This window comes from Muntiacus reevesi, chromosome 3, assembly GCF_963930625.1.
Source record: "Muntiacus reevesi chromosome 3, mMunRee1.1, whole genome shotgun sequence".
NCBI classification, from domain to species: domain Eukaryota; kingdom Metazoa; phylum Chordata; class Mammalia; order Artiodactyla; family Cervidae; genus Muntiacus; species Muntiacus reevesi.
In genome coordinates this window covers 164,656,654-164,682,069 of record NC_089251.1, presented here as the reverse complement: position 1 = coordinate 164,682,069, position 25,416 = coordinate 164,656,654, and the positions used below count along the sequence as shown (strand labels likewise).

General features: G+C 44.6%; 1 protein-coding gene across 2 annotated transcripts in view; it reads left to right on the top strand.

Moving 5' to 3' along the window:
• The window catches only part of SYTL3 (synaptotagmin like 3), a 90,720-nt gene that overhangs the window by 1,552 nt on the left and 63,752 nt on the right, over positions 1–25,416 (top strand). For both annotated transcript variants that reach the window (XM_065927745.1, XM_065927744.1), the window contains exons 2-3: positions 10,709–11,318; positions 13,279–13,497. In XM_065927745.1, coding sequence (XP_065783817.1) covers positions 11,203–11,318; positions 13,279–13,497 — 335 coding nt within the window. In that variant the 5' untranslated portion in view covers positions 10,709–11,202. The remainder of the gene's footprint in view (positions 1–10,708; positions 11,319–13,278; positions 13,498–25,416) is intronic.

The window sequence follows — 25,416 nt, the reverse complement described above, 5'->3', positions numbered from 1 at the left end:
CACATGCACAATGTCACATGTTAAGGACAGTTTTGAGGGACCTGAAGCTTATATGACGCCTGGAGCCTTCTTTAAGGAAACATATTAATACAAGGTCAGGTCCGGGCCTGGCAGCTGAGGGCTGAAGCCTGGGGTCACTGACTTCTGAGAGAATCCACTTCTGGCTCAGAGACCAGAGACAGAAAGAGTTTCTAAAGGCTCATCTCCGCGCCCGTGCCACGCTTCCTGAGGGACACCCAGGTGGGGTATCTCGCCGTCGTGAGAAGGAATCCTTCGAGCCTGTGAGCACCGCCCTGCCTTCACCCGCTTCCTTAGTGTGGACGGACCGGTGGCCCCTGCGGCTGTTGCGGGCGTCTGGGAGGACACGCCACGAGCTAAAAAGAGAGACACTTTCAGGTGAATCAGCAGAGTCTGTGGAGTCGCTCAACTTTGCCCGTGCATTCTAGGTAGAAAGTATTGTGGCCATATTCAGAGAAAAAAAGCAAACTGCAGCTTCTCAAGGAAACAGCTGTGGTAAAACACAGCAGGGGGTGCTGGCCCTGGAGCGGGGCTGAGAGCAGGGGCTTGGCTGTGGGTTCAGCCGTGGCTCGACCTCTAGCTTGAATTGCAAGTCCGGTGATGACAGTGTTCACATGCAGGCACCTCCCTGATCGCAGCCTCCCCCCTCCATCACGGGCAGGGGTGCAGGCGTGGGGGTGGGTGACGCGTCCATTCCTTTGATCCGATGACCAGCTGCTCAGAGATGACCATTAGATGGAAGAGCCTGCAGATAAAGAGCGTTTCCTTTCCTGTCCCCCTTTTCTCTACTCGCCCCCAGGTTTCACATTTCTTGTACTTTTCTTCCCCTGGTCAGATCTGAAAAGCCAAAGTCAATCTTGGCTGTTAGACCAAGGGGAAAAAAGAGTAAGTGTGGTTTCAGAACTTACACAGTCGGATGTTCCATTTCTCTGGCAAAGGGGGGTCCCACCCGGTCCCCTCCAGAATGTCTTTCCCACATACTCCCCTCAACCCCCCGCCCTGCCCCACCAGCTATTTCTCCTCTCTCCACATGGAGTGAATCACACCTACCTCTGAGCATTCTCTTCTGTAGATCCTTGTGTTTCTATTCACCCTGTCATGTCACTTATTTGTCCACCTGTCCATTTCCTGGCTGGAATGCGAGCTTTTCGATTGCAGAGAGGGACTCCTGCTAATTTGATGTCCTCACTCCATGGCACCTGAGGGGCTCACAGAAGCCCAAAGAAATGAGTGCTGTGAGTCAATACGCCGATCACCACCACCTAACTGCATTCGTCTGGATGCAGAGTTCCACTGGGACGTGGCATGACTGGCTACAGAGGAGATGAAAACGTGCGGATTGAAGCCCCAAGTTGGGTTTAGGAGGGGCCCCCACCTCTGCTGTGCGTGTCCCTATCGATCCCAGAAAAGAGGCTTGAGTCCAGCTCTGGGGCCTTCCTGAAGGGAAGGACAGTGATCAGAGAGGACTCCAATTCCTGCTTGCTTTATTCCAGCCATTGCTCTCAGACTGTACTGAGATGACTCCAGATCTGGGGTTTGATCCCAGTTTGTCTGACACCCAAACTGATGCTGAGATGGGATGGTTGGCTGTACAGTGCTTCCCCAAGTGGCTCTGGGGGACTTTTTCCTTCAGAGTGGCGATACACTGTAGGTTTTATTTATTTTTTTAATTGTTAAGTAAAATTAGACTGGTTGGTATGGTGGGATGCTGTAGAACAAAGGCAGTCCCGATTACAAAATCACAAAAATGCAATCGAGAAAGGAGATCGGGGGCTAGACAGCTCCATGTGGTTGAAGACAGAACCCAACACCAGTGTTTGTGACAAAAACAGTTTCAGAATTCGTTGGGTGTGTGAGAGGGTGACTAAATATCATTGCAGAAAAACCAGGTCTGGGAGATTGCATTATTCAAGCTATGAGATTGTGAATTTCTGCATGAGATCATTAAAACAAAATACTTTTTAGTATGCTTCTCAAATGCTGAAATGATCTCAGATTTTCAGATGCTTTTCAGATTTCTGAAGCCTGGAGCTTTCTGAGATGCGTGTTGCTTGCTCACCTGACTATGATCCTTCCTTCCGACTTGAATTCATGCTTCCTGCTTTGGCAAGCAAACCCGCGTGTCACAATAGTTATTGGGTTTCTCAATTCCAGCCAAACATTAAAGACCTATTCGCTGGGTGATGAGGGATCACTAAGAACCAATGTCACCACGAGAAGGACACTTGAATCAGAAAGAAGTCAGAGTCATGATAGAGAAATATACAGAGGAAAAGGGGGCATAATGAAGGAGCAATTAATTGTGCTTGAAAATAAGGAGACAGTTCCTGAATTAGTGATAAATCTGGACCTGGCAGATAAACAATGAATACTGATAATGATGATGATGATGATGATGATGATGATGATGATGAGACCATTAGGTGATGTTTCAGGGGACTCTGAAGAGCTCTACTCCTTTATGTCTCAGCACAGAAAGAATTCAGCGAGAGGCAAAGTAATAGATGTGCAGTGTGCTAAGTGCTTCATTTGCGTCTGACTCTTTGTGACCCCGTGGACTGTAGCCCGCCAGGCTCCTCTGTCCATGGGATTCTCCAGGCAAGAATACTGGAGTGGGTTGCCATGCCCTCCTCCAGGGGATCTTCCTGACGCAGGGATCGAACTCATATCTCATGTCTCTTGTATTGGCAGGCAGGTTCTTTACCACTAGCGCCACGTGGGAAGCCCAAAGTGATAGATAAGAAGTGATTTATTAGAACAGGACACTTACAGGGCTTACAAGTGGGTGGGCAAGGGGGTACCATGTCCTGAGTATTTAGTGGCTTAAATTTTTATAATCAAAGGAAAAGTAGGGAGGGGGAGAAAACCGTCTTTGTCTTTCTTGAGTAGATGTTGTGTGTCCATCATCAACTCCTCCTCCAGACTGAGCAGGGGGCTTTTCTTGTCCCTACATGGTCAAGCTGGGTCCACAAGTGATTGTTTTTTTTATGTGTGCAGAGCGTGTGTCCTACGGAGCTCACTGGGCAGGATGTGGGTCTCATGCCACTGTTGCTTTACTGTTTGGGGACATGCTTTGTGCATCTGCTTGGTTTTGTGGTTAAGTAAACCTGCTTTCTTGAGTAACCATTAGCTTATGGGAGTCTCCCAGAGTTTTCCTATTTCCAGTCCCCTAGTGGGATTAGCTATTTAATCACCTACGTTGTCCTTTCACTCTGTCCCTATCAATACTGTGACTCCTACCACAGTTTAACATGTGTCCGTGGGTTATTTATCATCTGCTTGCCACTGTGATCTAAGTACTTTACGTGTCGGGACTTCCCTGGCGGTCAAGTGGTGAAGGCCCTGTGCTCGCAAGGCAGGGGACACGGGTTCAATCCCTGGTCGAGGAACTAAAATCCCACATGCTGCATAGCCAAAAAAAAAAAAGTGCTTTACATGTATAAACACTTTTAATCCTCACAATGACTCTAAGAAGTGGATGCTATAATTCTATCCACTTTGAAAGTGAAAGTCTTAGTGTCTCAGTCGTGTCTGACTCTTTGCAGCCCCATGGACTGTAACCAGCCAAGCTCCTCTTTCCATGGGATTCCCCAGGCAAGAATACTGGAGTGGGTTGCCATATCCTGCTCCAGGGAATCTTCCCGACCCAGGGATCAAACCCAGGTCTCCAGCATTGCAGGCAGACTCTTCTCCTGTGTGAGCCACCTCCCTCTACTTTGCAGCCAAGGAAATTAAATCCCGGGGGACTTACTAACTTGCCCAGCATCTCCAAACCCTGTTCCCCTCACTGCCTCTGAGTAAATGAGATCCTGGTAGGGACAGGGAAGATCAGGAGCGGATGTATGGAAAGAGAAGAGCACACGGGGCATCCAGGGAACCGTCTCGCATGGGTCTGCTGCAGAAGTGTTGGGGCGTTCTATGGGAACTGAGGATGCAGAAGTCGGAGGAGGCCAGATCAGGGAGGGTGTGAAAAGTCTTGTTCATAGTTTAGAATTTGTTAATAGGCCGTGGGGACCTGGGCTCCTGTCCTGGGAGAGGAAGGACGCATTCCTGCCTCAGTTGCGTTCAGTAGACTGCCCCTCACTCCAGAGATGTCCTGCCCTTCCTCAGACCAACTCTGCTTCTCCGCCCGGGCTCAGGCGTGAACATCTGCCTGTCCTCTCCCGTCACCAGCCTCCCTCTGACTCACCGTCACTGTCGTGCCCACTCGTCGCCCTCAGGTCGGTGGGCACAGCCAGACTTGGACCCACTTGTCGCCTGTTAGCACTTTGGGTTACAAATGCCACGCTCACACCTCACTCCATCAAGGAACATGCCAACTGATTTGCATAGATTGCCTAGAATTCTTTTACCATCTCCATTTCGACTCAGAAACATCCAACAAATCAAAAGCCTGCAAGAGAGAAGTATATTTGTTTTATCCATATTTTGAGTAATATGAAAAATAAGCCAGCATTGTTTCTAGTTTCCTGCTAGCATAGGTGACCAGAAATGGAATCCCTAAAGATGGACCTTAAGCTTGCTAGGCCACCAGGTGGATGGAATTCTCTCTGACTTTCTTGGTATTTACCATAGGCCCATGCGACTTGCTAATTAACTCTGTCACCCTAGAAACCTCTATTGACTAGGAAGAGTTCACTACAAATAAATAAATAGACAAATAATTTAAAAAATAAGTCAATCATTGTCGTAAGTTTGGGGGCACCTTGTCTTGGATAAACAGACTATAGGCTAAGAATAGTTTTAGTGAATTTGATCTTGAGTGATTTGGAACATGGATTAGAGAGTAAAATCTCTGATTTGGCTGTTCCTGTAAAACGTAGAGAAATTTAAATGCCAGCATAACAAGAATAAAGAGCAGGAAGAGCTCCAGATTTTGTTCAGAGGACAGAAAAGATGCAGCTGAAATAATTTAGATAATTGCTATTGAAACAGAAAGAACTGAGCTCTCAGTTGTAACCTGAAAATCAGACCTGGAATTGCACAAGCAAATTCACAATCAAGTTAAAAGCCCAGCACAACTTACACACACAAAAACACAACAAAAACAACCAACCAGTTCTCTATTTTCCCCATTCCATCCTCTAAAACACAAGAAAATGTTGAAAAAATGAACAAGAGAATGACACACACAGTTTAATTTGTAAGTAACTTGAGACATCATTGGATCCTCAATTTCAGTGGTTCTTAAACCCCAAAGACCCAATACTCACTCTTTACAGGAAATATTTTGTAGCTCACCTTTTACTGTCTGGAACTGGAATTCATGTAAAATATAATAATTTACCATCCCCAATACCAACAACAATAATCCAATGTCATTACTGTGATAAAAGGAGAAATAAAGGGACATTAAATTATAAGAATATAATATGTAATCATATATATTAGTTCAATTCAGTCGCTCAGTTGTGTCCGACTCTTTGTGGACCCCATGGACTGCAGCATGCCAGGCTTCCCTGTCCGTCACCAACTCCTGGAGCTTGCTCAAACTCATGTCCATTGAGTCGGTGATGCCATCCAACCATCTCATCCTCTGTTGTCCCCTTCTCCTGCCTTTAATCTTTCCTAGTATCAGGGTCTTTTCCAATGAGTCAGTTGTTCACATCAGGTGGCCAAAATATTAGAGTTTCAGCTTCAGCATCAGTCCTTCCAATGAATATTCAGGACTGATTTCCTTTAGGATTGACTAGTTTGATCTCCCTGCAGTCCAAGGGACTCTTGATATAAACTACATTAAAAGACACAGTGAAGTTGTCAGATGTTCTCATACCTAGAATCACATTGATTTGTAGATTCACATCTACAAATGCAGATCCTTACCAGTATTGTAGCATTAGTGATTCAAATACTATTAATACAAGCCATGCTGCCCTACGTGATGCCACTTTCTGAAATGGTAAGCAATTCTAAATGAAATCAGGTACAGTCTTCCCTCAGTTTACACAATACCTTCATTCTGGAAAACCCAGTATATTAAAACCCTGCAAAATATACTTTGTGTTTCTGTGAGTTAAATTCTATTATCAGATAATTATATCTTTTCCCTAGTTATCTGGTAAGATAACCAATATTTGTACGGGAATGCAAGGTACATCTTTGTCACCATGACAACTAAAACTACCCCACAAATTTCTAGAGGGAAGCACGGGATTGCCCCCACTGAAAACCCTAAATGAATCCCAATAAGATGAAACACCTGTGGCTCAAACATGTGGAAGGTCTAAGCCACCAAGTCAGTTGGAACACTGGGAGGACATTGGAAATCAAAGAGAAAACATCCTCCTAGGTTTCTGGATATTGAGTTTTCCAAATTTGCTGGCATATTGAGTGCAGCACTTAAATAGCATCATCTTTTAGGGTTTGAAATAGCTCAGCTGGAATTCCATCACCTCCACTACCTTTGTTCATAGTGATGCTTCCTAAGGCCCATCTGACTGTGCACTCCCAGATGTCTGGCTCTAGGTGAGTGACCACACCATCATGGGTCATTAAGACTTTTTTGTACAGTTCTTCTGTGTATTCTTGTCACCTCTTCTTAATCTCTTCTGGTTCTGTTAGGTACTTGCCATTTCTATTCCTTTATTGTGCCCATCTTTGCATGAAATATTCTCTTGGTATCTCCAATTTTCTTGAAAAGATCTCCAGTCTTCCCCATTCTATTGTTTTCCTCTATTTTTTTGCATTGTTCACTTAAGAAGGCTTTCTTATCTCTTCTTGTTATTCTCTGATATTCTACATTCAGATGAATATATCTTTCCCTTTCTCCTTTGCCTTTTTGCTTCTCTTCTTTTCTCAGCTATTTGTTAGGCCTCCTCAGACAACCACTTTGCCTTCTTGCATTTCTTTTTCTTGGGGATGGTTTTGGTCACCACCTCCTATACAATGTTACAAAGCTCTGTCCATAGTTCTTCAGGCACTCGGTCTACCATATCTAATCCCTTGAATCTATTTGTCACATGAATGATCCTGGGGTGTTCTCTATGCAGTCCTGATTGCATCAATTCAAAAAGTCACTCTGTATAGAGGGGGTTTGGACACAGATCCTTCAAGTTAAGGAAAAAAGTACATTTAAATCTAATAATAGAAGGATTTCCTCATTGTAGTTATCAACCATGTGCTTGAATGACTGAAGGTTTATGGAAGCCAGATCAAAATCTCTCAAATCAAGAAGAAAAACTCAGACAAACACTGCACAGACATACCTCTAGTTCTCTAAGCTTTATACTGCATCAACCGGGAACCTCAGAAAGCACCGTGTTTGGGTGTGTATTTGAAAGGCTTTCAACGAATTACAATTTGGTGCTCTATCCTTGGAAAGTAAGGAGATCAAACCAGTCAATCTTAAAGGAAATCAACCCTGAATACTCTTTGGAAGGACTAATGCTGAAGCTGAAGCTCCAATACTTTGGCCACCTAATGCAAACAGCTGACTCATTGGAAAAGACCCTGATGCTGGGAAAGACTGAAGGCAGGAGGAGAAGGGGACGACAGAGGATGAGATGGTTGGATGGCATCACTGACTTGATGGACATGAGTTTGAGTAAGCTCCAGGAGTTGGTGATGGACAGGGAGGCCTGATGTGCTACAGTCCATGGGGTCGCAGAGTCGGACATGACTTGGCAACTGAACAACAATAATAACAACAACAAGCTCTATCCTTAGTTAATTTGAAATCAATATAATGATGATACATGAAGGACAGTTTTGCATCTCTGCCAAATCACTGCTCAGATCATTCATTACCTTTTTGTGCCATGACCTTTATACCTTGAGAATGCCTTTGTTTCCTTTTGGTCTATCAGAACTATATGCACCACTTTGATTTGGGGTTTTGTTTTGTTCTGAGCCACGAGGGCAGCCTCAGTGCTCAAGTACAGTGATTGTTTCACTGCAGGTTCCTGGTAGAAATCATCTGCTCCTTTTCACTCTGGCTGATACTGTTTCTCTGACTTTAACTGTCCCCTGTGTGCTTTTATAGGTGGCCCTAGTGGTAAAGAATCCACTTGCCAATGCAGGAGACACAAGAGACATGGGTTTGATCCCTGGGTTGGAAAGATCCTCTGAAGTAGGAAATGGCAACCCACTCCAGCATTCTTGTCTGGAGAATCCCATGGACAGAGGAGCCTGGTGAGCTACAGTCCATGGGGCTGCAAAGAATCAGACATGACTGAAGCGACTGAGCATACATCGTATTGTTAGAAATGGGATAGGGTGTGACTCAGCAGTCATTAAGTCCTGTACCGTAATCACTTAAACAGTGTCTGGCACTTGCTGAATGCTTGATCAATATTTAATTAATGAATGGCTGGTGGATGGTTTCCGAAAACCAACTCAATTTGACTTTTCTGTAACTAGCAGTGGATGGCCACTAGGGGGAGGAAGAGTGCCCACTCAAACCTGCAGAGGCCCCTGTGAGGCCACAGGCAAGGGTTCTGGGTAGAGAGCAGTAGACTTTTTGAATAACCAAACCCTGCGTGTCTGGCCTGGGTAGAGGCCTGGCCACCCGCAGGAGTGAACGCTGAGGACTCCAGGAGTCCTCATTTCCAGCCTAGTGCTGACTGGTCCCGCCTCCCTGTGGCGCCGAGGACCAGGGCCAGACACCTGAGCCCAAAGGCCACATGGAGAGAAAGCTCAGTGCATAGATGGTGTGTTTTGAGCCAAGTGCAAAAATCTGCACTTAAAATACTTGGGAATCAGACAGACAGGACAGTACTTGATTCAGTAATGTGGTTAATAGGTTAGAAATGAGAGAGAAGCAACAAAAACCAAGGAATGCATTTAGAAGAAATAGGCTCACGAAGTTGGTGACACTCTCCCACTTAGGCCTTGATTACAAGCTGTTCCTAGCATCCCTTCTTCCCCAGAGACTCAGAGCCTTGGGGAGCTAAGCTCCGCTGCTCCGTCTGTTCACCTGGAAACAGAACCTTAGGAGGGAGAAGGTTTTGACCCTGCTGAGGCTGGAGCCCGCGTCCTTGTTCCCGAGATTCTCCTGCTGTCTATACAAGAGGCTTTTGGGAGCAGGCGCTCAGGAATGCTTGGTTGGAGAGCGGAGGCCAGGACCATCCCCTGGCAGCCCGGGCTTCCCTCCTCCTCATGTAGCCTCTGCAGTTTGGTTGGGCCAACTGTTTTAACCTTATCCTACGATAGTTTGTGTGCTCAGTCATGTCTGACTCTTTGCAACTTGCATGGGCTGTAGCCCATGAGGCTCCTCTATCCAAGAATATTGGAGTGGGTTGCTCCAGTATTTCCTCCTCCATGGGATCTTCCTGACCCAGGGATCGAACCCGAGTCTCCTGCCTTGCTGGCGGATTCTTTACCGCTGAGTCAACAGTGTAGCCCCACCCACAAAAGAGAAACTGACAAATAGAAGATCCTTAAGCCAAGGGATCCTTAGCCTCGTGGTCCAAGGTCCATAAACTTGGACATGAAAAAATTTATATCTTAATTTTCATTGACTTGTTACTAAAGTTTAGCATTTTGTCACAAACCACAGTAGAGTTAGCAAGACTTGTGGTCTCCACATCGTTTGTTGCAGATATCTCAGTATCGCTTGCAACATTGCTACTCTGAAATTACAGTCACTGCTAGATCACTGCTAGATTTCATACATCCCTGGACACATATATTATTATAATTTAAAAATTTTCAGTATAATTGTTTTCCTTTGTTATAATGTATTTTATTTCATGCGTTTGAATACAGAAGCTTCACCAGATGACCAGAGATTAAAAGAGAAAAGTTATGAATCTCTGCTTAAAGAGAATGATCCCTTAGGGGTCTATTAACCTCTTTTTCACTGATTTGCTATGGATCATAAATTAACAGAATGTGAATTTCTGTTGAGGCTGAACAAAGGGAGTTTAGCTTCCAAAGCATTGAAGGGACATCTTATTACTAAGAAATTCATGTAAACTTGATAACAAAATGGCACTATAGAAAGTACACTAATTAGATCTGCATTTTCTGCTTTTCATTGACATGTTTTATCAATTCAATACCATCTTGGTTGGGGGAAAAGCAGATCAAAGATGCCGTGTGTCTAGCGTCACTGATGGAAAAAGTAAGTAGGAGTGAAGAACCTGCCAACTCGTATTCACCAGAAATAAGAGCCTGTGCAGAAGGCCATTGCTAAAAACCATTAAAGACCACAAATAACTGATAGACTGAGGTTGTGGTGATATCCCTTCATAGATCCTTAATTGAGTAAACGTTTTTTTGAGTTTTGAAGTTAATTGTAAAAATTACAGTTAACAGATGAAGTTGTAGATATCCTAAAGTATTTTCAATTAGGATGATGTACATTCAATATTGGAGGAGAAAATGGCAACCCACTCCAGTGTTTTCCCTGGGAAATCCCATGGACAGAAGAGCCTGGCAGGCTGTAGTCAATGGGGTTGCAAGAGTCAGACATGACTTAGCAACTAAACAATAATAGCACATTAAATATAGACCTTCATGCCTCTAATCACTCAGGATACAGAATTCATATCAGAAAAATTCAAGTGTGGAAGTTAGAGGCTTTTAGAAACATGAGAAGGCCAATTTAATAAAATTTAAAATCTTACATTATCATCACAGCAAAAAATGCAAAGATCTGTCTGTAGAACATTTTGTCTTTTCTGGACTAAAGCTGCAGAGATACGTAAGCCTGGAAAAATGATGCTATTTTTGTTGTCTTTTTCTGCAGGTATTGAGCTGTCTGGGCTTTTAACTATCATCAGTGCTACCTGTAAACCTATGAAGAGAAAGGTTAATGTCTGTGTCACTGAATACTCTTCTTACTGCTGTTTGTAAATTCCCCCAGATTGGGGATTACTTCTGCTTATGCAGAAATTATCTGCGTAATTTATAACAATCTCTGGCAAAAACCTCAGAAAAAAAGATATGCTTCTGACTTAGCCGGATGTCAGAGGCTGCGGCAGAACCTGGGGAGAAGGCTCTGCAGATGGCATGAGGCTCTGGGAGCGATGATTCCAATGGAGGGATAGCTTCTTGGAACTTTTTTCTCCCGAGAAGAGTGACAGTTAAAAACAGGAAAAAAGCTACGCGCAACACCATTGCCAATGAAATAGGAGAGGGAGTGCTTTCAAAGCGCGTGGGGCTGTCGCTGGGCTCTGAGCTCATCCACGGGACTGGGACGCACGGCCATGGAGTAGAACTTCACCGTGGGTCTGAGAAGAGATGGAAATGGCCCACCAAGTCAGCCTCAGTTCCCTCCAGGAGTCGGAACGCGAAGTGATCCTCCAGGTTTTGTACCGGGACCGGGAGGTTCAAAACACGGAGGCGGAGCGGATACGGTAGGCGGTAGGCGGTCGTGCAGATGGTGGAATTCTTTGCGTTTTTTGGCCTTTTCTGCTTGGAGGCCATCTCTCCTTGGCGTCTTGCTGCTTGCTTAGCTAGTGCCGTTTGCTCCGCATTCAGCCTCTTGTCTGACAAGAGTCCGAAGCAAGGGCTGTGGGTGGAGGTGACCTTTACTGTGTCACTAAGCTTCGGGATGGTCAGGGAAAGAATGCCTTTTTTTTCACTTAAAACAATGCCTTTGTGTGATAAGTTGGCTTTCTGTCTGCCTATCCATTTGCCTACTTTGCAGGAATCGTTCAACGGCAGCCTTCAGACTTCCCATACACCCTTTCAAGGGAAAGACCTCCAGCTAAGGGTTTTCCTAAATTATTTTTGGTGGTAATTGAAGAGGCGAAGAAAGCAGCTTAGAAACAGATCTGTTGGCGTCCATTCCGAGCCTTCTCTTTGCTCACTTTTGCTTCCCAGCCAGCTCTGAGGAAACAGGGAGTATGAAGTCTGAACCTGCCCAGCCTGCTCCCAGACTCATTTGTCAACAGAGAACACCTTCTCATTCTGTCTTTGAATGGCACAGGCTATTTGCCATTAGTTTAACACTTATCAGAGCAGGGCTAGGGTATCAGCAGCGTGTCTCTTGTTAGCTGTCAAGATCCATCTTTAATATAACGATGCTTTGTTTATTGATGTTGATGGAGAATGTGAGGTCTAGAAAATAAGTAAATGGGATGGGCTTTTGATCTCATTGTGTTTTTAATGGCAGAACTCTTTTTCAGAGTCTGCCAAGAAAAACAAACATATAAAACAAAACTTTGGACCACCCAGTGTTTGAGGAAGGAGAGGAAATTTCTGGGTGAACTGGAAGGAACAATGTTCCTTTTCTACTCTCCTTTGTAATGCCAAAGCTGTCCAAGTGTACTTATACTTTCTTCCACTAAAAAAAAAAAAAAAAAAGAAATACAGTGAGCAAAATAGAGTTTTCTTTGGTGATGGAAGATCTTTCAGTGATTTAGAAGCACTGTTTTGAATGTCAACAAAGTAACGTGGATATTTTGTTCCAAGGGTACCGAAAATTGGCTGGAGGCTTGTTTCTCGGGGTTAGCTTCTCTATTCTAAAAGTGACAGAGACAGTTCATAAAAGAGTATTCTGGCTAATGATATGTTTTATGGTCCAACGTAATACCCCTTTTCACTAAGAGGGCTCTTCCCTGGTGACCCAGATGGTAAAGAATCCGCCTGCAATGCAGGAGGCCTGGGTTCCATCGCTGGGATGGGAAGATCCCCTGGAGGAGGGCATGGCAACCTACTCCAATATTCTTGCCTGGAGAATCCATCCAATGGACAAAGGAGTCTGGCGGGCTGCAGTCCATGGGGTCACACAGTCAAACATGACTGAGCTACTGACACGTTTGCACTAGGGCTATCTTCCTGGGAGGAACAGGAACTGAAAGTAACCAACCACCCATAAAAAATAGTAGCAAAACTATAGCATCAGTTAAGTAACTTTATTGGGGCACTTATAACAATGGCAGGCGTGTATGCTGTATACTTACACATCATTCCCTGTCTTGAATATTAGAACTGATGCCGTTTTCCTGCATTTTTCCTCCTCTTTCACTGTTTTTCTTTACCATTATAATGCCGTTTGGGCACAAAAGGATGAACCTAGAACAAAATCAGCAGCTGACTCCTCCATGCCAGGCAGAGTGTTTATGCTTTGCCATTTCATCCTCACAGCTACCCTGGGAGGTAAGGCTTTCACAGCTGAGAAAACCTCTGAGCCTCTGCTCTGAAAGATGGCAGGAGATCCTGGTTCATACAGCTGTGTTAGAACCCGGGGGTGCTGGAATGCAAAGCCCCTTCTCTGTCTCCATACTGTTGAGGCCCTTGCCCCGGAGGAGTCTGGCTGGCTTCTGTCCTTCCACTCACTGGTTTCTCATCACTTAACCCTCTGGGCCGCAGGAAACTGAAGACGCGCCTGCAGCATCTCAGGTGGAAAGGCGCGAAGAGCGTGAGCCATGAGTACAAAGAGAAGTCCTGTGCCCGCTGCCAGCAGACCCTGGGGCTCCTGCTGAACCGGGGAGCCGTGTGTCGGGGCTGCAGTCACCTCGTGTGCAGCGAGTGCCGGGTGTTCCTGAGGCGGACCCGCGCCTGGAAGTGCACCGTGTGCTTCGAGGACAGGTGAGGATGGGCGGGGCCTATGAGGATGGGCGGGGCCGGCGGGGTGGGCGGGGTGGTGGGGCAAGGATGGCTGGAAAGCCTCGGATATGGTCCAGGACCAACAATCAATAAAGACAGCTGTCATTCTTTAAACTTAATCAGAAAATATTCAGAGAATGCTTAACATGGAGCTGCCTTTCTAGACATGGAAATTATTGTAACTCAAAAGCACATTTTGCCAAATGAAAAAAGTTTCTTAGTTTACAAAAGTTTGTAATGGCCGAGGATCATCTAACCTAGGAGTTAAGATTCCTATCAATTTCTTAACTAGTTAGTTTTGTTAGTTTTTTTAGAGCTTAATTTATCTCTTTGAGGAAAAGTGGAGTGAATTGTAATACAAGGAATATTAGAGTGTCCTGTGGAACTTTATTAAGGCCTTTTTGAAGGAAGAAAGTTGACCTGTATTGATGCTCCACTAAAGAAGTGGTTATGGTTTCCATTAGTGATAGACTGAATCTATATTTATTCTTATCTTTTGATGTTGTGAGATTTTAAAATATTTTAAACACGGAATTTGTATTTTTGAAATACACTTCTTGAAAATGATGAAGAACACGTATGGCTTGATCTCATACTGTTTGAAGCAAGAATGGGCTGGTCATCAATTCCTAGAAAACCCAGGGAGTGTTTCTGCTTGTTGTGGGGGAGTGTGCACAAGGACATCACAGAACTCATGAGAAGCAGAAATGTTTGTCTGGTGTGAATCTAGGAGAATAATCTGAGACTGAGATTTGAAAACAACTTCTAAATGTTGCCTAGGTGCGTACGTGCCTAGGGAGACTGTGTGAGGTGATTACAGAGTGAGGGCACACCAGTGGAATTTTTCTCGCCCCCTAAATCAAAAGCATTGATTTATAAGCATCCTGATACTAATCTCCTTAAACTTCCCCTTGCTTTGTGAGGCTTAATGTATTTCAATCACTCATTCAAAGGCAGGTTGTTCAACCAGATTGCCTTGCTCCTAAGCACCCCTCTCTGAAAGAGCATGTCACGTCACATCCACGTGGTCAGACTCACCTCCAAACATATCGGGTTTCCTCAGTCTGTCAAAGCCAGCGCCCTTCAGACTTTTCTTAGCTTGAGAGGGAAAGAGAAAGAATTCCTGTGAGCCAGCCCTGGCTGCACCTGTGCTCACGCAGGTCCTGGGCTCTTGAGAGAGGAGGGAAGGTCCTAAGACCCTCTTCAGTTAACCATATGTACTGGGTTGATAAACACTGATGATAAACACTGTGTCCCAAGGTAGTAAATTCTTCAGCACTTCTTTTAGTGGTTAAAGTGAGTAAAGCGAAGTTGCTCAGTCATGTCTGACTCTTTGCAACCCCATGGATTGTAGCTTACTAGGCTCCTCCGTCCATGGGATTTTCCAGGCAAGAGTCCTGGAGTGTGTTACCATTTCCTTCGCCAGAGGATCTTCCCAACCCAGGGATCGAACCCGAGTCTCCTGCATTGTAGGCAGGCGCTTTATCATCTGAGCCACCAGGGAAGTCTCAAAGTGAAAGTGTAAGTCGCTCAGTTGTGTCTGACTCTTTGCGACCCCATGGACTATACAGTCATGGAATTCTCCAGGCCAGAATACTGGAATGGGTAGCCTTTTCCTTCTCCAGGGGATTGTCCCAATGCAGGGATCGAACCCAGGTCTCCTGCATTGCAGGCAGATTCTTTACCAGCTGAGCCACAAGGGAAGCCCCTTTAGTGGTTAACTGGAAACTAAAAATCAAAACAGGAGGACGGGCTGAGGCAACCTCCCAGGAAGGGGGCCCTGTTGAAATCTCTACCCTGGAGAGCCCCGTGCCCCAGGGCATTGTAACTGAACCCCTCTAAGCTCATGAAGTGCGATTTCTAAAACCCCAGCTTCCTGGTGTTGAAATAAGGAAGTTTTTCAAAATACAGAGATAATTGCATTGCTCTGGAGAGAACTGACCCAGGAAATTGTAGGCCAAGAGAGCTAAGTAATTTACAACAACCCCTCCCCCCTTCATTTGCTTCCTTTCTTCGAAGCTCTCTACCCTCTCTAGTTTTGTCCACTCTGGGCTGCCGTCCACTCTTGGGGGGTCAAACCAAAGAAAAGGATGGTGAAGTGTGAGAGTCTTTGACAGTCTTAACTGGGACCTGGACAGGTTTTCGACCCCATTCATTTTCCTTTCCCTGCTTCTTCTTCAGCCTGAGACTCATCCCTAAAGAAGTGGATTTGTTGTGGGAACCAGAGGAAAACATAGGTTTTAAAAGCAAGCAAAAGGAAAGTCTAGGGTAGCAGGTTTAAAGAAAGCAAAACCAGCGTTCAGACTGCTGCAGTCAGTGCGAAGCCCTGTGGGCAGCGCTGGCCTTGGGCTTGGGCTGAGGGTCCAGAAGACAACTGAGGATTCTCCCTGCTGGGCAGGTTTTCTGCTGAGGACCCGTGAGGGCTCAGGGGAGGGAGAGGGGAGGGAGGACTAAGCTGGCTCAAGGTGACTTCCCAGAGCACCCAGGTGGGAGCATTTCTGGAAGATGGTCAGGATTAGAGAGGGAAATGAACACAGTCAGGGACAAGGAATACCATGGGGATGAGTGCTGTCACCACTTGGGCACCTCTGCTGGGCATGTCTTGACACCACATGCTTTGTTTAAAGCTTCAAACAGTCTTACATGGCAGTTACTACTATTATCCCAGTTTTATGGGTGAAGAAGCAGAGGCTTAGAGACCCAAGGGAGACCAAGACCACATAGTAAGACTAGAACCAGTCTCCTGAGTGCCAGCACTTCTTCTTTTTTTTTTTAAATTACTGTGAATGATCCAAAATTATTTTTAATGGTAAAAACTGAAGATATATAAGAAAACAATCAAGTAGAATATCATACCAGTGACAGACTTCATTTTCTTGGGCTCTAAAATCACTGCAGATGGTGACTGCAGCCATGAAATTAAGACACTTGCTCCTTGTAAGGAAAGTTATGACCAACCTAGACAGTGTTTTTTTTTTTTTTAAGACAACGTTTTAAAAAGTACAGACATCACTTTGCTGACAAAGTTATGTCTAGTCAAAGCTATGGTTTTTCCAGTGGTCATGTATGGATATCAGAGTTGGACCATAAAGAAGGCTGAGCGCCAAAGAATTGATGCTTTTGAACTGTGGTGTTGGAGAAGACTCTTGAGAGTCTCTTGGACTGCAAGGAGATCAAACCAGTCCATCCTAAAGGAGATCAGTTCTGGGTGTTCATTGGAAGGATTGATGCTGAACCTGAAACTCTAATACTTTGACCACCTGATGCAAAGAGGTGACTCATTTGAAAAGATCCTGATGCTGGGAAAGATTGAAGGCGGGAGGAGAAGTGGATGACAGAGGATGAGATGGTTAGATGGCATCACCAACTCAATGGACATGAGTTTGGGTAAACTCTGGGAGTTGGTGATGGACAGGGAGGCCTGGCCTGCTGCTGTTCATGGGGTCACAAAGAGTTGGACACAACTAAACTGAACTGAACTGACAGAAGCTATGTTCCTGCATTTCACATGAAGAAGTATATAGACAAGCTAAATAAACTGAGTAAAATATTTCATGTAGCTGTACATTTACACAATTTCCAGAGGTTAGGCTCTAAGTGTAATTTCACAGAAAAAGAGCCATTTGTTCTTTAAAATACAGTTTTTCTTTTTTACTTCTGAACTGGAAACAGCAGCTGTTTTAGTTCTTACCACAGCGTTTGTCTGTTTCACACAGGGTAGGTGTACTTCGTTCTGTGCGACTGGATAATGATAATTACATGAAGGGTCATAATATGCTCTTTCAGTTCAGTTCAGTTGCTCAGTCATGTCTGACTCTTTGTGACCCCATGAACTGCAGCATGCTAGGCTTCCCTGTCCATCACCAACTCCAGGAGCTTACTCAAACTCATGTCCATCAAGTCCGTGATGTCATCCAACCATCTCATCCTCTGTTGTCCCCTTCTCCTCCCGCCTTCAATCTTTCCCAGTATCAGGGGCTTTTCAAATGAGTTAGTTCTTCGCATCAGGTGGCCCAAGTATTGGAGTTTCAGCTTCAGTATCAGTCCTTCCGATGAATATTTAGGATTGATTTCCTTTAGGATTGACTGGTTTGATCTCCTTACAGTCCAAGGGACTCTCAAGAGTCTTCTCCAACACCACAGTTCAAAAGCATCAATTCTCCAGCACTCAGCTTTCTATATAGTCCAACTCTCACATCCATGGATGCTTAGTCGCTTCAGCCATGTCCGACTCTTTGCCGCCCCATGGACTGTAGCCCGCCAGGCTTCTCTGTCCATGGGATTCTCCAGGCAAGAATACTGGAGTGGGTTGCCATTTCCTTCTCCACACATCCATACATGACTACTGGAAAAACCATAGCTTTGACTGCTGCTGCTGCTGCTGCTAAGTCACTTCAGTCGTGTCAGACTCTGTGCGACCCCATAGATGGCAGCCCATCAGGCTCCCCCATACCTGGGGTTTTCTAGGCAGGAACACTGGAGTGGGTTGCCATTTCCTTCTCCAATGCATGAAAGTGAAAAGTGAAAGTGAAGTTGCTCAGTCGTGTCTGACTCTTAGTGACCCCATGGACTGCAGCCTACCAGGCTCCTCCACCCATGGGATTTTCCAGGCAAGAGTACTGGAGTGGGGTGCCATTGCCTTCTCTGATAGCTTTGACTAGATAGACCTTTGTTGGCAAAGTAATGTCTCTGCTTTTTAATATGCTCTCTAGGTTGGTCATAGCTTTTCTTCCAAGGAGCAAGCGTCTTTTAATTTCATGGCTGCAGTCACCATCTGCAGTGATTTTGGAGCCCAAAAACATAAAGTCTCTCACTGTTTCTATTGTTTCCCCATCTATTTGCCATGAAGTGATGGGATCAGTTGCCATGATCTTAGTTTTCTGAATATTGAGTTTTAAGTCAACTTTTTCACTCTCCTCTTTCACTTTCATCAAGAGGCTCTTTAGTTCCTCTTTGCTTTCTGCCATAAGGGTGGTGTCATCTGCATATCTGAGGTTATTGATATTTCTTCTGGCAATCTTAATTCCAGCTTGTGCTTCATCCAGTCTAGCATTTTGCATGATGTACTCTGCACAGAAGTTAAATAAGCAGGGTGACAATATATAACCTTAGCGTACTTCTTTCCCAATTTGGAACCAGTCTGTTGTTCCATGTTTGGTTCTAACTGTTGCTTCTTGACCTTCATACAGATTTCTCAGGAAGCAGGTCAGGTGATCTGGTGTTCCCATCTCTTTCAGAATTTTCCACAGTTTGTTGTGATCCACACAGTCAAAGGCTTTGACATAGTCAATAAAGCAGGATGATGTTTTTCTGGAACTCTCTTGCTTTCCCAATGATCCAACGGATGTTGGCAATTTGATCTCTGGTTCCTCTGCCTTTCTAAATCCAGCTTGAACATTTGGAAGTTCACGGTTCATGTATTGCTGAAGCCTGGCTTGGAGAATTTTGAGCATTACTTTACTAGCGTGTGAGATGAGTGTAATTGTGCAATCGTTTGAACATTCTTTGGCATTGCCTTTCTTTGGGATTGGAATGAAAACTGACCTTTTCCAGTCCTGTGGCCACTGCTGAGATTTCTAAATTTCCTGGCATATTGAGTGCAGCACTTTCACAGCATCATCTTTTAGTATTTGAAATAGTTCAACTGGAATTTCATCACCTTCACTAGCTTTGTTCGTAGTGATGCTTCCTAAGGCTCACTTGACTTCGCATTACAGGATGTCTGACTCTAGGTGAGTGATCACACCATCGTGGTTATCTGGGTCATGAAGATCTTTTTTGTATAGTTCTTCTGTGTATTCTTGCCACCTCTTCTTAATATCTTCTGCTTCTGTTAGGTCCATACCATTTCTGTCTTTTTCTGTCCTATATTCTTTGCATGAAAAGTTCCCTTGGTATCTCTAATTTTCTTGAAGAGATCTGTAGTCTTTCCCATTCTATTATTTTCCTCTATTTCTTTGCACTGATCACTGAGGAAGGCTTTTTAATCTCTCCTTGCTATTCTTTGGAACTCTGCCTTCAAATGGGAATATCTTTCCTTTTCTCCTTTGCCTTTAGCTTCTCTATTGTCTCAGCTATTTGTAAGGCCTCCTCAGACAGCCATTTTGCCTTTTTGCATTTCTTTTTCTTACATATGCTTTTTATCCATTGGCCAAATGAGGGTACGAATGACTTAGTCTTTGAAGCCTTCTGTTATTACCAAACATACAGTAAAAAAGTGGAAATTTGCAGGGTGCTTTTTGAAAAAGTTTGTTTTTGAATAGTTTATTTTGTGCTTACTAAAGGGATATTTACACAGTAGTTTGAGTATCATTCCTTTTGTTGAAGTTGACATTTCTCCTATGGTCAGTCGTGGCAGATCTTGCTTCAAAGAACCTTTTCGAGATGGGTAAGCTTCCTGTATGCTTAAGTTCAGACTTGAAGTTGTCCCTCACTCATTTCGGCTGAACCTTTCACCCTACAGGAAGGTCAGTGCCAGGAGGCCATTTTCCCAGGCTGGCACTCGATGTGCTGGTGAAGTCCTGCCTTGGTTAGAGCTCTGGGCTGAAATGTGGCCGAGAGTTATGGACACTGTGGGTGAAGGGCTACCAGACAGGCTTGTAGGCCCTTTCCAGTCATGTGTTCGTAGGGATTTCCACAATAACAGACCCACATCCATAGATCAGACCAAGAGTGCATTCCAGTGCCAAAGAGACATCATGGGTAGATTTTTCTGATTTTAGGTGATTCTAATCCTGCACTGTTTCATGAATGCATATCCTGATTTCCCAATTTGGAGTTTCTTTATTTTGGTTCATTTTCAGTCAATTAAAGTGTCTCTTCAAAGATTTTTCCTTCCATGACTGATTCATGTCAATGTATGGCAAAAACCACTACAATATTATAAAGTAATTAGCCTCCAACTAATAAAAATAAATGGGAAAAAAAAACAACAACGATTTTTCTTCTCAGAAGAGCATGTGAGTGATGGGTATTTTCAGCCATTGCCTATCCGAGGATGCCTTCAAAATCCTTTCCTCACAAGTAAGGACTTCACTGGGTTTTATTCATTTTTTAAACTGTTCTGTTTTCGGGTGTAGCTGATTAACAATGTGATAGCTGTTTCAGATGAAGAACCAAGAGACTCAGTCATACATTCAGATCTATCGACTCTCCACCAGACTCCCCTCCCATCCAGGCTGCCAGACCACCCCGAGCAGAGTTCTATGTGCTGTACGTTTGGTCCTTGTCTGCATCCATTTTCAACAGAGCAGTAGGACTTCACTGGGTTTTAAAATCTCAGGTCCCAACTTTCCATCTTTAAGTTCATTTAATGTGTTATCATTGTCCTTTGGAATCTACTGTGACAGACACACTGCAGACTAGCTTTATTTTTCTTTATTGATCATCTGGATTTTAGGTAGTAGAAGCATATTGGGTTTTTTCCATATCCTTGTCATTGAAGGCAGTTTCTAATATCTTCCTGGGTCTGAGTCTCTCCACACTGATTTTCACAGAATAAGGAGAATTCCCCAGAGCTGGCTGTGCCTTGGATCTGCTTGCTGGTGGTGTTTTTAAAATTATTTTTAATTGTGGAGAAATACACATTACATGTACCACCATAGCTATGGCTAAGTGAACAGTTTAATAGCATTTGAAACTGTGGGTAACCATTAGTCAAGCCCACTTCATCAACCTTGACTCATCAAGGTCCAGGAGACTTACATACCCACCGTTATCTTTTTTAAAAATTTCATTTATTGTTGCTGCTCTGGGTCTTGGTTGCTGCACACGGACTTCCTCTAGTTGGGGTGAGCAGGGGTCTACTCCTCACTGTGTGCATGGGCTTCTCATTGCGGTGGCTTCTCTTGTTGTGGAGCACAGGCTCTAGGGTACGCGGGCTTCGGTGGCTGTGGCGCAGGGGCTCAGGTTCTCTGTGGCATGTGGGATCTTCCCAGACCAGGGATCGAATCCCGTGTTCCCCGCATTGGCAGATGGATTCTTATCCCCTGGGCCACCAGGGAAGGCCCTCGGTTATTTCTTAAATTTCAATTAATTATGGCTGTGCTGCATCTGTTGCATGTTGGCTTTCTCTGGTTGCAACACACCCTCCATTCTTGTTCTAAACGGTGAGATGTTCGCCAAGTGAGTTGTTTTCCAGGCACTGGGAGTCAGCGGCCTGTAGTTTGAGCTTAATTGGCTGAAATTGGATAGGCCCACCCACCCTCCAACTGCGCATGCGTGAGCGACCTCTCCGTGACCTTTGAGGTCAGAGGGCAAAAACTCCACCCCCAGATCGTGGTGAGCGCCTCCATCTTCCCTAGTTACACCTGCGCACAATGGCCATGGCCCACCTTTTTCCAATCACCCTTCCCCACACTCTGCACCCCCACTTTCCATTCCCTGCTGCCTTAGCCTTCATTGCATCAGTGCTACGAACCCCTTGCTTCTGGGAGATGGATCTGAGGCCTGCTCTTTCTCTGCGCCTTGCTGCAGATTTGAGCGTCTCAGCTTACTGCACGTCGGGGAAGCCCAACCTGGTAAAACCTGCGTGTTGTTGTGCAACTTCCAGGCTTTTTCATCTTGCACAACTGAAACTCTGTTCCATTCAACAGCCCCCTTTCTTCCCTCCCTCCCCCGCCCCAGCCCCTCTACCTGCATCCTTTTTTCTGACTCTCTGATTCCCCTGGGCCCCTCCCACAGGTGGAATCATACAGTATTTGTCTCTCTGAGTCTGGCTCATTTCACTAAGCACACGGTTTTCAAGGTTCATCCATGTTGTAGCACGCTGCAGAATTCATTCCTTCCTTCTTAAGGCTGCCCTCACATTCTTGAGTGTGTATGTATCACATTTTGTTTGTCCGTTCATCTGCTGATGATGCTTGGGTTGCTTCTACCCTTTGGCTGTTGTGAATTGTGGGTGTGCAAACATCTCTTTGAGACCCTGCTTTCAATTATTTCAGGTGTATTCCCAGAAATGGGACTGCTGAGTCACATGGTATTTCTGTGTTTAATTTTTTGAGACCCACCATACAGTTTCCAACAGCTGAGCCATTTCACATTCCCACCAACAGTGCACAAGGATTCCAGTTTCTTCACTTGTTGTCTTCTGAGTTTTTTTTTTTTTGTTTTTGTTTTTTAATGGTAGTTACTAATGTGGGTGAGGTGGGGGTTTGCTTGTGTTTTGACTCTGTAACATTTTCTTCGGTCAGGTCTGATTATTCTTTAATGCCGCTTGCCCTGACTTATTCAGAAATAACTTAGGTTGGCCTTATAGTCTCTCTTCCATTTGTATTCCTTATCCTTCAACATTTACTGTTTTTTTTCTTTCGTGTTCTGGGAAGGCATCCTTACTGAGTCAGCATCATTGATTCAACTTTCCAGATTCTCAATTCTGCTCTTTCCTGTTGGTAAAACAGCTTGTTCTGAGTTTGCATTGTTGTTTCCTAAATGTTCCTTGATTCTAGTGTGTTGTCTCTTGTTGGCTTTTCCTTAAGTCTTTCTGTTTCTTTTTCATAGAAAAGAAGGAAAGAAAAAAAAAGGAAAGAGGGTGTTAGTCTCTCTGTTGTGTCCAACCCTTTGCGACCCACAGACTGTAGCCCACCAGGCTCCTCTGTCCATGGAAATCTCCAGGCAAGAATATTGGAGTGGGTTGCCATTCTCTTCTCCAGGGGATCATCCCAACTCAGGGATTGAACCCAGATCTCCTGCATTGCAGGCAGATTCTTTACTGTCTGAGCCACCAGTGAAGCCCCCTTTTTCATAAGAGTTGGGTCTTAAATGCCTTTGAAGATGACTGCTTTCTGAAACTTTCCTTGGTTCCTGCAGTGATGCACCTTGAGTAGCCATTCCTGGTCTGCAGGACTCTTTCTCCTGCCCGGGGCCTTTTGTCAGAGGCTCTGCGTTGTCTTCGGACCACCAGGTTGAGGGTTTACCAACAGAGCCCTTGATCCTTGTCTTTATGGAGTGCTGGTGGAGCCAGTTCTTAGATCTGTAGGGAAGACAGGGTGGTCCGCAGTGTTCAGCCTGCTTTCTGTTTGCAAGGCTTTAAGGAGTGCAGCACTGTCCAGCTACAGGAGAATTATTTCATTGACTAATTTTCTGATAAACCAGGGACTGCAAACTCATGGCCAGCAGGCAGCAAAGAGCCCACGGGCTTTGTTTTGTTGTCAATAGTTACTATTTTAATGCCTTAAAGTAGGGCATGGGTCCTCCATCTCACCATAGCGACTACCCCGCCCTCTTGTCTCATCTCTCAACCACTCTTCGTCTAGTTTCTGCTTGGTGCCTGACTGTGACCCCTGCCCCTACACATTCAGAAAGCATGACAAACATCAGACCTCGGTGCCACTGGGGCTCCATCTGTGTCGGTCCCACCTTATCCCTTCAGTTCTCAGGATGCTCCCTGCAGGGGTGGAGATGTTCATTTATTCATCTGTCCACACGTTTATTCACTGGCCCCACCTAAGTTGTGCTTGGGGCTGTGGATACAGCGCTGAATTTAACACAGAGGGGACCTGCCTCCTCTCAGCGGTCAAGTAGAGTTATTCCTGTTTTGCAGGAAGCGATGGTAGCCATTTGATTAAAATCGCTCCTTTATCTTATCTTGATTCTGACTTCTTTCCTAGTTACCTAGGATTTAATCACAACGATCAGTCTTTTTTTCCTGTAAGAACATTGAAATCAGATCAACTGAGCTGGTTGGTAGAAAGAAAAAAAAACCAAAACCTCATTATTTTGCTTTGTAACTAAAACTGCCTTAGATATAAGATTATTTGAAGTAGAAAAACATTTTTTTTCAACTGTATGGGTGCATAAGACCATTTTAGCTGGGAATTATCAAGTGGTTAGTACAAAGAAATTAAGTTGATGCTTGGTTTACATTATTTGGCGTCTTCGTTTGGAGTTTTTGTAGTTTGTCTGCCCGATAAGTCACCAAAACTTTCTTGAAGCTTCCTTGCCATCAGGGTGCTGGTTAGAGAGCAGGTCTGCCTGGGAGGGGTGTGTCTTAAGGCATTGGAAGAATCCTGGCATGCAGACAAATTTTCTACCTCTTGTTCGCCGAATGGTGGGAATACCTTTAGCAATTTCTGGGGACATCATGCTGACTTCTCTTGTGTCGATGTGACAGCTTACCGACCTGCAGGTGTGAATAATTTGAATGCAAAGTAAAGATGCAGTCTCGCAGGCCAGTTTGGCTCACTGCTTGCTGATAGTGATAAGGTCAAACTACCTTTCCATTAGGGTCCCCTGCTCATTGCATCATTGAGCATTTGCATGCTAAAATTTGCAAAGTGCTTTTCAGCAGTTTTCTCTTTTGCTAATGAAATGGCAGCATTAGCAGAGTTCAAGGCTATGAAAATGGATGCTGGAACCTCCAGCAGTTTATTAAGAGCGGTACCACGTGCTTGGCGTTTATAATTACAGTGATCCCCCTGCAGAGTGAGTGGAAAGTCAGACATGGAACTCAGCTCTCTGACTCTAGACTTTTTGTTCCCTCCACCACCCCTGGATTTTGCTTTCTGAGATGTATTTATCAATTGGCTGAAAGAGTTTTTTTTAAAGAAGCAAGTTGTGATTCTACCAGAGAAATTTAAAACTGTTAATCTCTTGCTGGACTCTGAAAATGTTCCACGAAGTTTTCATAGCCAAATTCTGATTGAGTCATTGGGGCAGAAATTCCTTTGGTTCCTGTGAGTCAGGCTACGCTGAGCTGGCCTTAATGAAGACAGAGACATAGCAAGATTTGCTCACCTCTGTCTTAGTAAGACCCATAAATGGTCCTTATAAAGCCTGGGATTTGTGTGGACAGGAAGCCATTATGAAAGCTACCAGGGAACAATTGTTCACGAAACAGCTGATTCTGCAGAAAGTGTTTGTAGAGAAAGGGCTGCAGTCTAGTTCTCAAAGGAAATAGCCTCA